Source organism: Bombyx mandarina, chromosome 16, assembly GCF_030267445.1.
Source record: "Bombyx mandarina strain Sakado chromosome 16, ASM3026744v2".
Taxonomy (NCBI): domain Eukaryota; kingdom Metazoa; phylum Arthropoda; class Insecta; order Lepidoptera; family Bombycidae; genus Bombyx; species Bombyx mandarina.
Window position 1 is genome coordinate 11840294 of NC_143222.1, and position 16845 is coordinate 11857138.

Below are 16845 nucleotides of genomic sequence, written 5' to 3' on the forward strand. Positions count from 1 at the left end.
ATCCATTTTTGTTTGCATGCAACTTCTTAATTTTTTAACGTAATTTTCAACGAATTCAAGGATTAAATTGATAATTTTCACACGCATCAAACAATGATGACAATTGAAATAATTTTATAACTTCGCGCTAATATCCTGAGGTACTAAATAAATAAAAAATAGATGAAATTATTTCTTACTTCGGTTTGCAATTGAAGCGTTTATTTCTTTGATTTATAATCATAATTCAGTTTCATCAAAACGTTTGAAGAAAACCATTTTCCTAGCTCATCACCTATATGGTATGGTGAAGATTGACTGAAGGACGGCTGAAATGGATTCTGCCATCAGATAATTCACCGTGTATACGAAAATTAAGATTACCACGTTTTTGTCCGATAACCATTAATCCAAAATAAAACAGTCCGTGTAAGCTGATACTAAAAATGTAATGTGAGCCCCGGTGAAGGTCGCATTTTAATTTTAAAATACATAATTATTACGGTGTCATTAAGGACGTTCATTACAGAAGTTATTCGTGATTTGCATGATAATTAAAGGAAATTCGATAAGATAATGTGGAATGAACTGAGATTATAATATTAAATATATCTGTTTTTGTTTATTTACAACTCATAACATTTCAATCAAAAAGATTTTATTTATTAACGGCCGTCTGGTGTAGTGGTAAGTGACATGGTCACTACACAAGGGGGTCGCGGGTTCGAATTCCGCCAAGGGAAGATATTTGTATGGTAAATATAAATGTCTTTTCCAGGGTTATGGATGTATATTAAAAATATATATGTATGTGTATAATAAAAAATCTTACATTTATTTCCGTTATCTGGTACCTGTAACACAAGTTCTTTACGAACTTATCACGGGACCAGTTAACGTAGCGTGATTGTTAGTAAATATTTATTTATTTATTATTTATTTGAATTGATTATTTAAGTTTGTTTTTATTTAAGTAGGAAATCCCTGTGCCTCTTAGTTTTTCATTTTAACAAAAAAAGTTGAAAAAAAGAAGACTGCAGTGTGCTTAGGCGAGTTTCTTAACTTCTCGATTACGTAAAAGGGAACGCAGACGAAGGGAAGCTGTTCCAACTCCATACAGATTTGAGTTAACTTTTACGCGATCGAGAAGTTAAAAACACTGAATGACGATTTTATTAAAGTCACAGCATCTTCTTGAATCTCGTAAACATAAATGAAAACACATATTAAACAGTTTAAATCTCGCGTTTATTTTATCATTTAACATTTATCATTTTTTTTTTACTGGTGGTAGGACCTCTTGTGAGGCCGCGCGGATAGGTACCCCGCCCTGGCTGTTTCTGCCGTGAAGCAGTAATGCGTTTCGGTTTGAAGGGCATGGCAGCCGTTATAACTATACTGAGATCTTAGAACTTATATCTCAAGATGGGTGGCGCATTTACGTTGTAGATGTCTATGGGCTCCAGTAACCACTTAAAACCAGGTGGGCTGTGAGCTCGTACACCCATCTAAGCAATAAAAAAGAAAAAAAACTTTTTTTTTTTCTCAAAATTCCTTGAGGACACGGACCATGGTCGCTTACGTTTGTAAAACTTCAAGATCGATTGTCAGAAAACAATGAAGAGTGATTTTACAAAGGAAATCGTGCGACACGAGACATTTGCAAATCGCGAACGTTTCAAGCGATGATACCGCCGACTCCGCTTCTGTATACAATCCGTAGGTACAACTTACGAACGTAAAACAGCTGTGTACAACTGAATAACAATAGATCGAGGCAGAATGAACGTTTTAATGTATCTCAGAACAAACATACATATTTTTTTCTTTTTAATTCTGTGAAAATACATATTTGTATTTTAATTTTGACGTGACAACGTCTTATAATTCAATGGAGCCGGCTGCGCGCACGAAAAAACATGACTCAATGAGGCGTTCCATTTAAGGCTTGAAGTGCAAACGAGAACGCGCAACGAGCGACAAAGAAGCACAATCGGCCTCCGCGTTCGGTAGCGTTCGACATCTGTCTCTCTCCTACTTGAGTGAGCGATGCATCCGCGTGGTCAGCTGCTATACAATAATACATTTACATGTTTTCGTCAAGTATGAAGTTCAGTGAAATGTGAATGTGGTGTCAATTGTCCATACAAATCTATCAAACAAATAAAATTAAAATTTTCTTTTGAAAAATGAAACTATTCCAACAGTCAGTATTTTCTTATGACTTTGTCACGTTCAGTTATTGGCAGTAAATCGACTTTACAGACAACCGATTTTTTTTCATTATTATAGTTTCGTGTAGATGAGCTCACGGGGCTCAACCCGGGTGTGTTGCTAACACTAGCCCTAGTAGAAAGAGCAGTGCTTCGCAGAATATACCACCGGATCGGAGACGCGACTCACTGAGAAGATCCGGCGAGAAACTCAGTGGGCTGTGTCTATGGGTTAATTCACTCGTGCCCTTCGTCGCAAGCGACGGGTACGACGAGGACGGTGACCGCTGCTTGTGGTACCTAAAAGCACCGTTAATGGATCGGGAGAATCCGTAATGACGTGTTTAGGGCGACGTCGACTGTTTACCATTCGGTCTACAGGCAAGAGCAGTGCTTCGCAGAATCTATCATCAGATCGGAATCGCGTCCCACTGAAAATATTCAGCGAGAAACTCAGTAGAGGAGATGTCGTAAATACAATATGCCAGCTGTGAATGTTCGAGCGATAAGGCAGGAAAAATGAAATATCTAGACTGAGTTTAGAATTAGATAAGATTCTCCAGAGTATTGTGACGAAACAATTTTAAATTTATCGACACAAACTGCGTTCATTCAGGCGACGGAACTGTAAACGCGGATACTCAATGGATAGGGCTGTCCAATTTAGGTAATATGTAATGCTATACAATTTATCATAAAGCTTTTACAATTTTAAGTAGGCCCTAAAATTTTACCACAAAAAATATAATACACAGAATTCTGTCATATTTTCATTACAAAGGCAGACTAGCCGACTTTATGATAAACAGACTAGACTACAATAATAATTTTATATATCGTTAGTTGAAACTGTTCTAGAATCTTAATGTTTTCGATCTAAAAACCGTTTGCTTCGTCTCTTAGCGCAGACTAGTTTAACAATACCGTAAATACATTTTCTGATTATGAATACCGTCGCCAGCCCTACCGTCTCTCATTGTATACGACATAGAATGAACACGAGTACTATTACAACGAAAGGAATCCGTGATGTTTCATTTATTCTCAAAGCAATCTTTCTTTATCTGAATTATTGTCCTTGTGCTTGGTTATCGACATTCAAGCTACGTACAAGTTATAACTCTACGTTATTCGTAGTACAAACTACAAAGAACACGCACACACACACGCAAGCAAAGAAAGATTTATTTACAAGTTCGCGTACGGACCTGTAACACCTAAGCATTATCATATAAAATAATCACAATCTTATCGCACCTCCGAAGGTCGGTAATACTATCAAGTAGGATTTTATCAGGTAGTATTTATTCCAAGGGAGATACAGTTGTCTTGGTTTAAAATAAAAGAAGATGACAAAACGACAGTGTTTCGTTATATTAATGTAATTAATTACGTCGGACGTGAGTTTTATCATTCGTTTATTTGATTTTGATTGATTTTGCAGATTCGCAAATAAGGTATGAAAGAACCGATCCGAATTTGAGAAGTTAAATTCGTGGACATCTACGACCTTATGCCTTTAATTTTAGGGATTATGTGAATCAATCACAACTTTTTTTTAATAACGAATAAATACAATGAAACCTAATAAAAACTACATGCAAACGATTTCTTTTCGATTCTAAGGGTGCTATAAAACAAACCTGTGAATATTCTGGAGAAGGCGGCCTGGCTGCAGGGTACTTGGAGGCCATACGCGCCCCGGCCCCGCACCCCTGCGCTGTACCCTCATCCTCGGCGTAATACAGGTGCACGAAATCCTCCGTGTCCAAAAACGTATTGATCAGCATAATCCTTAGCACAATTATAACTTACACCTAATAAACAGTCTATTATATCAGACTTTCGAGGCACTTTGACACTAGATCACCACTTTAGGAAGCACAACACCATCGATTTATAGATTTTGAAACGTTCCATTTTTCGTCTTTTTGCAATTTTTTTTTTTTCGTCTTCTTCTTTATTTATTAAATAAATAAATAAGTTACACTATATTCGTATAAAATTACATTTGAATCAGCCACATCGCCCTGCAAACGAATGTTTCGTTATGAGATCGACTGTGCGTGCGGGCGTTTCGATGCAAAGACTCATTAATCGTTAAAGATTGTTCTATTCTGAGGCCATCATCCATCGGCTCAGGCGTGTCGATCACGCCTTTTATTGATAACGCAAATTCACACGCAGCTGTGTTTACTTTCATTTATGTGTTTCATGGTCGAGCATCTTCTGATAACAGCACTGATCGTGCTAGAGAACTAAAAGGACAATACAAAATCCATTCAACTTCAAAATTGATAGAATATTAATACGGAGAAAGTAAGAACGGAACGTATTAGAGAGTGCGGAACGGAGCGTTAAGATGTGTGTGAGAGAAATTGGTAAGAAAAGGAAAAGAGAATGAAAGACAACATGACACAGAAAAGGAAGATGGCGAAAACGGTTAAAGCATATTGAAAGTGTTAATTAATTTTTAATTATTTTTATAACGGAAGATTTTGGAACAGTGGAAGTTTTATTTTGTGCGGTGCGGTCCCTATTCTAAATTAATATGGGTGATTGATTCTCCGTGATCACTTCCAGGTAAATTCGAAAAAAAAAAAAAAAAAACTCGAAAGTTTTTATTACAAATAGTGTCGAAAGGTTAGAGATGAAGGCAATTTGTACCAACAATGAAGATTTACAAGTTGATTGCAATAGATCAGATGATTGCACAAAGTCCAACTTCTAATAGTGTCGTAAGGCTCAATAACAAAGTCATTCGATGTACCATTGGGCTTAGAAATTGTTATTTTTAACAGACTTGGAAAAAATGGATGGTCGAATTGAGATTTTATAGATTGAGACTGTACTGCTACTTGCTAACTGCTACTTGTGCGGTCCCAGTTAAATTTTAACTAGATCTCACCAGTCTTTTTGAGTAATTCTTAATAGTGAGAATATTTAACGGACTTGGAATACCTTGATCATTGTTAAAAATTAGTTTCTTTATTTTTCACATTTTTCCATTGCCCTGCCCAAGCAGACGAGCATACGGCCCACCTGATGTTGAGTGGTTACCGTCGCCCATGGACTTCAGCAATGCCAGAGGTAGATCTAAGTCGTTGCTTTCAATGAGGATGCATTCCATTCCGAACGTATTTTTAACTTATTACTTTTTATCGTACTATTTGTTTGTTTTCTAAAAAGTTCTAAATGGAACATTTCTGAGTTCGCTTGCATTGTTTATTCGATCGTCTTGAACAGTTTGCGCCGTTGTTGTCGATAGCACAGATGGTACTCTCAGTGTGAAATGGTTTGACTAAAATAATTGTATAATTGGCTCTACAGTCCCAATTAAATTTGAAGCGCCATTAAGTAAACACAGCCTCGCGTTTCTACAATTAAAAATTAACTGAAGACAATTTAAGACAGTGTACCAAGAAATTTGAATACGAAAAGCCAACACAGTGTATATTTCGCGGTATATAATAACATGGTGCTTGGTGTGGAGAATATTTAAAACATTATCTATATTACTAAATTTTTGTTTGTAGCGTCGCCTCTAAAGAGGACACATTACATTGCGCTGTCGGGTACCCGTGTTTAATTTTGCGCCGAAAAATACCGTATATTCTTTCCTGTGGTTCAAACTATTCCTAAGCAGAATTTCTTCGAAATCAGTTCGGTCGTTCTTCGGGCGTGAAGGCGTAACAGACACAAAGAGTATCTTTCTAAATAATAATATTATTTGCTATCTACCTTCTAATATCAAACAGTATAACAAATAAACAAACATTCGATTTAAATTTTACTATATTCTGATATAAGTGAATAATTGTCTACATGTTGAGACATGTAGTGTGAACGCGAGAACCAACAAAAAGTGTGGTTTAAAAAAAGGTTTATGTTCTATCTACGTTTCTTCAATATACATACACATTGTACTATTTTTTGATACGTATAAAGGTTTGGAAATGCAAAAACGGCTTTTTAGAACCAGTGGCGGTAACCATCACAGATCAGAAGGTTGCGTGTTCAGATCACGACGGGGTCACCACTGTAGGAGCAGCAGTAGTGCTGCTTCACTAACTGTATTGTGTAGGCACTGACATAAAGGATGGGTAATACAGTGAGTACCTATTCATACTCCTACAAACCATTCTCTTATTTTTCTGTAAAATCTGTTGGCAAAATGTGACGCGTGACGACAGAAATTGCAAAAATAACCGACATAATTGTTTACGCAGTCTTCTAGCAAATGCTATTCATAGTTCAGGGCCGTTGCAACGACCACGCATAGCTGTTGCTATTATTTCGCTGTTGTTTCGTTGTGTCGTGCGATAAGTTCGTTCAATGTTAGGTTGGTTCGTTGTTATCAAAGCCCTAAACACGTCATTACGGATCCTCCCGATCTATTAACGGTGCTGTTAGGTACCTACAAGCACCGGTTACCGTCCTCGCCGAACCCGTCGCTTGCGACGAAGGGCTCGGTGAGTGAATTAACCCATAGACACAGCCCTCTGAGTTTCTCGCCGGATTTTCTCAGTGAGTCGCGATTCCGATCTGGTGGTAGATTCTGCGAAGCACTGCTCTTGTATAGTCGAGTAAAAACATAAGCGTCATTTCATAAGGTTGAAATATAAAAATGAACCAATCATGTTATTCGTTCAATTTGGTAACAACGCTTTATCATGTTTCTCAAAAATAATTAAGCAATAGTGATTTGATAATGCTGTATAAACATTATTTATAACGTAACTCTGGGTTAATCAAATATTATTATTATAGGGGCGTTTTTTTCTCTTATCTTCTTGAATGACGTTTTTATATAACCTTTACTATCTCAATTAAATAACCTATCCCGGGTGTTTTTTTTAATTAAAAATCGGAACTATATAAATAGGCACAGACAAAAAGGTAGTACCTTTATCTCATGTGTTTGTCAGCCAATTTCCTTTTTGTTTGCGTTTGAAAAAGAAAACATCTATAATATCAAATAAAAAAATAAAAAAAATGTGATATATAACATACAAACAAAGCAAACCGAACAAACAATAATTTTCATATATTTTTATCCTACTGATACTACAGGATATGGAAGTTTGTATATATTGTTTTGAGGGAGTCCCAATAGAGTCCCTTCCTTATTTCGCGTGAAAATCGTGTTTTTTAATCACTCGTAATTTACACCACAGTCGAAACAATGTCTTGCCGTAGGTGGCGGCATTTACGTCGTAGATGTCTATGGGCTCCGGTATCCACTTAACACCAGGTGGGCCGTGAACTAGTACACCCATCTAAGCAATAAAAAAAAATCATAAAATTCTGACTCCGAAAACGACAGCGTTCATAAAGCCACTCATCCTCTATTTTACCTTGACTGTGAAATTTCCAAATCCTTTCCTTGATGCAAGATTAAATAAAAAAGGCATATAAAGTTAATAATAGTTAATTGATTAATTTAAATAATTTATTTAATTTAGTTAATTTAATTAAATCATTTATTTAATTTTAAAGTTTAAAAACGACTGGCAAATATTGTTAAATTTATTTGACGGTTTCAAGTGTTTCAGATATTTTAACACATCTATTTTCATCTCCGTACTGATGTCTGGATTTTCCATAAATTATTTTCTATTTTGCCTAATTAAATTTAAGAATATACACTTATACTGTATTAATTTGCCACACAGTACTCATCAGGGTCACTGAGTACTGTTTGATTGATTTTAATTAGAAATTTTTGGTTTGTTCACGCACACACACACACGCGCGCGCATTCTGTGTGTGGGGAGTTCATTCAACTGCAACGGATGTGGAGATAATCCATTCATTGTTATGCCATTGTTGTTTGTCTCGACTCGAAGCAGATATTCGAGAATTTTGATTGATTTAAGAAGAGTCCATCTCAAATAAAGACGATTATTTTTGGTTCGGCCCCTTACCCTTGAGATATCGCGATGGACGTATAGGAGAAGCCATCGTAGCCCTTAAACAACTAAACAATACAACGACCATACTGTGACCGGGTATATGATAGAATACACCAAGTTATCTTGTCCAACTTCTTCTTTCTTCTTTTTATCCACCTTACCCCACTAGGTGGGGTCGGCACAACGAATTTTTCTATTCTATTATCTTCTATCAGCCGTCATCTCAACACTCACTCCCCTCTCATATCGTCATTCACACACTCGATTCATGTCTTCTTCTGTCGACCTCTTCTCCCTCTACCTTGTTCTCTCTATCTTGTCCAACAATTCATAAAATTGAAACATTTATAATTTTTTTTTTCAACCGGTGCTACTGATCTTCTGGGCTCGCACCGGTCAGTACCACCACCCTACCTATTCCTGCCATAAAGCACTAATGCGTGTCAGTTTGAAGGGCGGGACAGCCGCCGTTTCTGTAAAACCGAGACCTAAAACTCAAATATCCAGGTAGGTGGCGGAATTTAAGTGGTCTATGTCTACAGGCCCCGGTAACCGCTGAACACCAGATGGACCGCCGTCCACGCAACTAAGCAATAACGAAATACAATAAAATTTAAACTTTTAAGCAGTTGAAGGATGATGGTGAGCTAAAAAGATTTTTAGCTCAACTTTGTACAACAAAATAATTGGTGTAGTAATTGTAGCCGCCTAAAATATCATCGTCCCGACAACCACAAATGATAGAACGAACAATAAAACTCTAGCACTTTTGCCTTTGGCATAACGCTAAATTTTACCCCCACTTCATTTACGTAGAAAGAAAAAATATTTTTAAATTATAGAATGTTAAGGAGCTATTTAAACCCCTATTTTGAAACATTCCTTATTCGTGCTCTACTTGTATTGACCTTACCGTTATTTTATATAGCCTAATAGGCTTCCTCAATAAATGGGCTATCTAACACTGAAATAATTTCTCAAATCGGCCTATTAGTTCCTGAGATTAGCGCGTTCAAACAAACAAACTCTTCAGCTTTATAATATTAGTATAGATAACAGTCGTTTATTGAATGATTTCCCGCCCACCGTTCTCCGACAGCCGATAGATACCTCTTAATGACCCCGCTTATTAATGTTTCCGATATTTACACGACTTCAAAATGCATGAATGAGCATCGAATTATATTGTTAATTACATTTACGAAATGATTATAGGTCAGCTATAATTTTCTAAAGGTATGATAGTCGAACTACATCACTACATAGTATAAAACAAAGTCGCTTTCTCTGTCCCTATATCCCTATGTATGCTTAAATCTTTAAAACTACGCAACGGATTTCGATGCGGTTTTTTTTAATAGATAGTGTTTGAAGAGGAAGTTTTATATGTAATAATAACATCCACTAAATAGTGGAGAAATTAATAATAAGTTACAGTTTCCGAAGCGAAGCGAGGGCCGGTCGCTAGTATAATATATATGCATCAATCGCTAGGGGTCATCAGGAGTCCGATGCCACATCATGAATACGCATAAACGACTCCAACAAAGATATTCCCATTACATTAACATACTTCATTCGATTGTAGTCGTCGTGGAAGTAATCAGCATTTAAAACGTAAATTTAAATGTCTTGGATGCGCGTAGATTCCAGAGCGGTATCTAGTTGCGAATCTTGTATGAGAACGCTCACGCCAATTCCAGCGGTGCGCGTCGATGCTAAGAATGCGGTCACCGGCGTCCGCTGGCTGTTACATCCACTAATATTATGCCAGCCTGGTACTTTGCGCGGTTTTTTTTTCCCTACCTAAGCTGATAGCCTTGAGAGGCTATTTCAGCGTAACCTTAACTAATAGGTGAGCTCACGGGGCTCAAGCCGGAGTGATGCTAACACTGACCCTAGCAAGAGCAGTGCTTCGCAGAATCTACCACCGATTCGGAAACGCGACCCACTGAGAGGATCCGGCGAGAAACTCAGTGGGCTGTGTCTATGGGTTAATTCGCTCGTCGAGCCTTTCGTTGCAAGCGATGGGTTCGACGAGGACGGTGACCGGTGTTTGTGGGTACCTAAAAGCACCGATAATGGATCGGGAGGATCCGTAATGACGTGTTTTGAGCGACGTCGACTGTTTACCATTCGGTCAACAGGATCGGGTATGAGCGCGAATAACAAAAACATAACAATCTCATTTTTCAGGTAAACGGAAAAGGAAATGACATCTGAAATTGTAATGATAAAAAAAAAACTGCCATTATACATTGTACAACACTACTTCAAGTTAATTGATAGTTTAAGGTTTAATTAAAAACGCTTCGACGACAAGGTTAAAGGAACCATAGAACGTTAACAATAGTTTTTGCGTTGGAAACAATAGTTAGGAAATTACAAAATAATGTTGCGTGTTTAGTGATTTAAAAAAAAAAGCCCCGATTTAGTTGATCTTGTGGTTGCACAACATAAAATGAGGCAAAAAAAAATTATGTGTGTTCGACAAACGGATATCTATCGAGTAACAATCAGGATTAATTGGTGTTTTGTACTACGGATGGCGAACAATAGCTCAAAATTAGCTTTAGAGTTTTCATTGAATTGCAAAATTTCATTAACCATTCAAATGATTATTTTATTTGTATGAAAGTTATATTTGGTTTACTGAAAACGAGGTATAGTATACCTAATTATAAAGTATATGAATATATATGAATAAATAATGATTTATACAACTAAACATAGTTGAAGTTGATTATATATTTATACTAAAATCCCATGAAACAAGTACCGAAAGGAGCGAACAACAAAAATATTGAAACGTTTGTCTGGCTTTTTGTTTCATCTAATCTACCAAAATGTCCGAGTCGGTGTTAATAAGACTTTCACTAGAAGATAGCTGATATTACAGGGAGTATTAGGGATAGTAGGGTTCCGCGCAGAATTAAAAACCCATTAAATTGTAAACCATATCAGGTAGTAATGTCCGACAAAACAACACCAAAGTGTGGCCCGGTATAGCCAGATACGACTATTACATTCAGAAAACATAACTGATACGTAAACTGGCCTTTTAATTTTGTATAGATACAGGGAGCGATACATATGTTACAGAACCAGACCGAGTGGAGAAGATTGACATACAGTCACGATCCTCTGCATTGAAGGAACGACCAGAAAGATAAAGAGAGATCGGCAAATGTTTCCACATCTCAAACAATTGTCCCGTTCAAATCGCAAATTTTCAACGGCGCGAAATAAAACCTATTCGTAACGTTATTCAGGTTAAATCTGAATACGAATAAAACAGAATAGTATCATGTGACGGACACATTCTACAACCACAACAAACGTAGACTTGGATTCTCGCGTTACAAAGGCGACACGTTTTTGCGTCTAAAGATACAATATTTTCGTTTCGTATCGCGTGAATATTGAATTACGAGCTAGGAAATATATATATTAACACGTGAAGCAAAAACTTTGTATCCCTTTTTACGAAAATTGCGCGGACGGAGGAGTATGAAATTTTCCACACTTATAGAGAAAATAGAGAAGGAGTGCAGAATGCTTTTTTTTTAAATTATGCATAGAAGATACATTAAATCAATAAAAAAAAACATTACACACACTACCATGTATTTGACATATATAAATACGATAAATACCTACCCTTGGTTTATTGTCAAACTTTTGTTATTGTTTAAAGTCTGTGATCAAATTGAAAATAGGTTAATATTGTTTATCTTTAATATTATTTGTCTATAGTGTAGTTTTGGCGAAATCTGTAATTATAGAAGTATCTATTTTTGACAATAGAACCATGATAATGTTCAAACTTATAATTTCAATTAATTATAGTCGAATTTCGACTACTGCAGGATCATTAGTTGTAATAAAACAAACAGCGTTAAATGATATTCGTTGTAATTGCAACGTTGGATATGTTCGCCTCTCACCGCGATGTCAGAAGGAAATATACAAACAGTCGATATCCAATGTCCGTTTCGTAAGAATGAGGAAACGACTTGGGCGTTTCACAAGAAACAGGTCCCTTTGATATTACGAGCAGTCGTTTTAATAACACAAACAGCAGATAATAAAGATACTGTTAAAATGAATGAATGAATATGTTAGAGGAAGTCTGAAAGTGGCAACTGTGACAGAGAAGCTGAGAAGTGCGCTTTTGGGATGAGACGAAATGAAAATGAGTTTGGTAAGAAAATGCTAACTATGAATGTGGAAGGATATAGAGGAAGAGGTAGACCTAAGAAGAAATGGATGGATTGCGTGAAAGACGATATGGGTAAGAGGGGAGTGAGCGAAGGAACGGTATATGATAGAAGAGTATGGAAGGAGAAAACATGTTGCGCCGACCCCAGGTGACTGGGAGAAGGGCAGGGGAATGATGAAAGATACTGTTAAAAACGCAGTCGTATCGAATAGTACTCGATGAAACAAATCTAATGAGACCCACACTCGATGAGTTCGATGATAAAATCAAAAGTCCCAACAAGATTCATCACTAGAACGATGGTGTCTTATTTTAATGGTACATGAAAATTGAAGCTAACGGTTCCAACAAATTCACGCCTACGTATAAAAGTGAAGTTAATAAAACAAATCTAATGAGACCACACTCGATGAGTTCGATGATAAAATCAAAAGTCCCAACAAGGTTCATTACTAGAACGATGGTGTCATATACAGGGTGGCCCATAAGTCCTTTGATATGAAAAAAAAATTATTAAAATAAAACTAATTACATTATGAATTAAATTTTTATTTACATAAAAAGCTTAAAAAACGGGAATTATTTTTTGAAAATAACATCTCCTAAATGTAATCCGTTGCGATCACGGCACTCTTGCAAACGAGGTCTAAAATTGTCGATGACTGCGCGGCACGTCACTGCTGAAATGCTTGTCATTTCTCTGCGGATGTTTTCTTTTAGGGCCTCAATTAACCGCGGGTTTGTGTCGTATACTTTAGCCTTAAGGTAGCCCCACAAAAAAAAATCCATCGGGGTCAGATCTGGACTACGTGGAGGCCAGGAAATGTCTCCTCTCTTAGAGATAACTTTGCCAGGAAAAAGTTGACGGATAACGGGCATAGCAGTGTTAGAGGTGTGGGAAGTGGCCCCATCCTGTTGAAACCACGTCCTGGCATTAAAGCCTGAAAAGTTTTACAATTCTGGTATGAAAAACTCTTCGATCATAGCCACATATCGCTCCGACGTAACAGTAACTGCGCGCCCTCTGCCATCCTCAAAGAAGTAAGGCCCTAGGATACCATGGGCTGACATAGCGGCCCAAACAGTCACTTTCGGACTATGTAAGGGCTTCTGATGCTTAAGTTTTGGATTGATGGGGCTCCAATAGCGGCAATTTTGTTTACTAACATGCCCGTTAAGATGGAAATGAGCCTCGTCAGAGAACATTATGTTATTGAAGGAAGTAAACCGATTCAACATTTCATTCGCATAATTTTGTCTTTGAATACCGTCAGTTTCCTTTAATTCTTGAACCAACTGAATTTTGTAAGGGTGCATATGTAAATCTTTCTTCAAAATCCGTTGTAACGATGTCCTGGATACGTTTAATGTTCTGGCGCGCTTACGAGTTGACTGTGTCGGATTTTCGCGAATAGACTGTGTCACTGTGTCTATGTTTTGTTCCGTACGTGACGTCCTTGGGCGACCCAACCGCGGTTTATCTAACGTCGAACCGGTCTCCTCGAACTTAGCAACCCAGTTCTTAATCGTTTGAAGAGTTGGAGTGTCGTCAAAGTTGTGTAAACCTTTGTGTTCTCGAAATTTACGCCGCGCAACGGTTGCCGAATTGTCGTTTTTATAAAACTGGCGCACACAAAACGCACGGTCCGCTCCGGTAAAACGCTCTATCGCGACTAAATTCCCAGAAACCGAAGTTACTCCCTCCGCTTCCCCTGCACCGCTCACGTGCGCCCTGTTCGTTTTATTCAAATTTTACTTTTCAAAGGACTTATGGGCCACCCTGTATTAATGGTACATGAAAATTTAAGCTAACGGTTCCAATAAAATCACTCCTACGTATAAGAGTGAAATTTATAGAAAGTGCGTGATTGATGACGATGCTTTAGTAAGACCAAGAAGTGCAACACGGAGCATGTCTTACATGTATAGGTACATTGTTACAGTATTTTTGACGTGACAACGTCTTATAATTCGATGGAGCCGGCTGCACGCACGAAAAAACATGTCTCATGCGGCATTACCTCGCTCTGAGGCGTTCCATTTAAGGCTTGAAGTGTAAGCGAGAGCGCGCAACGAGCGATAAAGTGCCACAATCGACCTCCGCGTTCGGCAGCGTTCGACATCTGTCTCTCTCCTACTTGAGTGAGCGATGCATCCGCGTGGACAGCTGCTATACAATAATACATTTACATGTTCTCGTCAATTAAAAATTTAAAATTTTCGTTAAAAAAATAATATTTACATAATTGTATTTATGTGTACAAATAAATGTAACTTGATCAATTCAATAGTGATTTCCATTTACCTCCTTCTCTATATCCATACAAAATATCTATCACACAAATAAAATTAAAATTTTCTTTTGAAAAATTAAACCATTCCATCAGTATTATGACGTTGTCACGGTCAACTATCTTCAGTAAACCGACTTTACAAACAACCAATTTTTTTGAGCCACATGCACGTATTGCAATTAGTCGGCAATCTACACGGTTAACGATTGGCGAGCGGCTGTATTTAAACTGTCCGCAATTAAGTTCTAAAAGATAATAGTTCAGTGCGATTACTTAATTGTGTATTATATCGTAAAACTTTCTTTTACTACCATTAAGTCGAGTATCATCTAACAGTAAATAGCAGTATTTACTTGTAATATTCAGCAGAGCTTATTGGAACATAAGGCATTAACCCTGAGGTATGACTTATAAGAACACGAAAATTACTAATAAGAAAAAATTATCTAAAATGCCCATTTCAGGAAAACGACTTGTTTGTTGACAGACTCACAAAAATCTGTTTCATATATTTGTGATAAATAATAATGGAGGATATTTAAATTTAAGACTGATAAAAGAGAAATAATGGAAGGTAACTTTAAATTATTACAAAATCCTATGCAAACGTTTCTAAGATATCATTCAGTTATTTTCCTCCCACACACGTTCGATACACAAGCGGAAATTTTCTTTTATTTATTCATCTAATACCCAAATTCAAAATGGTGTTAAGTGGTTACTGGAGCCCATAGACATCTACAACGTAAATGCGCCACACACCTTGAGATATAGTTCTAAGGTCTCAGTATAGTCACAACGGCTGCCCCACCCTTCAAACCGAAGCGCATTACTGCTTCACGGGAGAAATAGGCGGGATGGTGGTACCTACCCGTGCGGATTCACAAGAGGTCCTACCACCAGTAAGAAGTAAGAAGAAGAACCAGTAAGAATATTCCTAACCCATATTAGAAGGTTCATGATGACGTTTATGTTGCCAATTTGTTTAGGACGTGACAAACAGCACGATCGCAGTACAGACTAGGCCAAGGTTTATTTCCCACGAATTCGTTATTCCCCACGTCCGTGATCTCTTGTTTTCCTAATCATCGAGGAAGATGTTTTCATGGCCACATAATTATTAGTTTTGAGTCACATTATAGTAAGAATCTCAGATTTTTGTATTCAGTTGATTATTAATAAATCTTATTATATACATTACACAGTTATTGTCAAGAGACACAAACCAGATAAAACAGTCATATTGTTAACACTTAAATCTCGGAATTTAGTTACGCGATTTTAGTTTTTTATTCAGCAGATTTACATACGTATTAACATTTCTAAGTTAAATCTATATATATATTAATACGTGAAGCAAAAATTTTTTTTCCCTTTTTACGAAAATTGCGCGGACCGAGGAGTATGAAATTTTCCACACTTATAGAGAATATAGAGAAGAAGTGCACAATGCTAATATTTTTTTTAATATAATGCATAAAATATACATTAAATCAATAAAGAAAACATTACACACACTACATACCATGTATTTGACGCACACACGCATGCACACTATTTATTGTCAAACTTTTGTTCTTGACGTCTGTTGTCAAATTGAGATTAAATATTGTTTGTCTTGGTTAATATTTTTTTAGTGTAGCCTTGGCGAAATTTGTGATTATAGAAGTATAAAATACAATCATAATAGTGTACAAACTTACAATTCCAATTAATTATAGTCGAATTTCGACTACTACGGGACCTCTAGTTTTAATAAAGACGTAACAAGTCAAGTACCCACATCTCCTGATAGACAGACAAAAATTAATTACCTACTCCCTTTTTATAATAATTTAAAACTGTTATAGTTTCGTGGTATTCGCAAAGGTCATCTGGAATGGTTTTAATCACTTCACACTAATTCTTTGTAACGTGTTTCTTGTTTTATATAAGTATTTTGTTTTATAACAAAAAAAGTACACTCTGTTTATTAGTGTAGATATATTTACGTATTTAGTTGTTTTATACAAGTACCTTGTTTTATATAAGTATCTTGTTTTATAACAAAAAAAAAATACACTCTGTTTATTAGTGTAGATATATTCACGTATTTAGATACGTATACGTAGATATATTCACGTATTTAGACACGTATACGTAGATATATTCACATTTTACGCAAGCTTACATAACGTAACGACAATGAGCCGTTGTTTAATAGTATTGCAGACGTCAGGCTC

The 16845-nt window shown here is 36.6% G+C and overlaps 1 protein-coding gene across 6 annotated transcripts in view; it reads right to left on the bottom strand.

Annotated features, from left to right (window-relative positions):
- The window catches only part of LOC114240441 (phosphatidylinositol-3,5-bisphosphate 3-phosphatase MTMR3), a 110779-nt gene that overhangs the window by 43898 nt on the left and 50036 nt on the right, over positions 1–16845 (bottom strand). For 4 of the 6 annotated variants that reach the window (XM_089733764.1, XM_089733765.1, XM_089733766.1 and 1 more), the window contains exon 2: positions 3836–4222. The exons of 1 other annotated variant lie outside the window; for it this stretch is intronic. In XM_089733764.1, the coding sequence (XP_089589890.1) occupies positions 3836–3982 (147 nt within the window). In that variant the 5' untranslated portion in view covers positions 3983–4222. Of the gene's footprint in view, positions 1–3835; positions 4451–16845 lie in introns of all 6 variants that reach the window. One more of the 6 variants, XM_089733763.1, reaches the window with a different exon arrangement.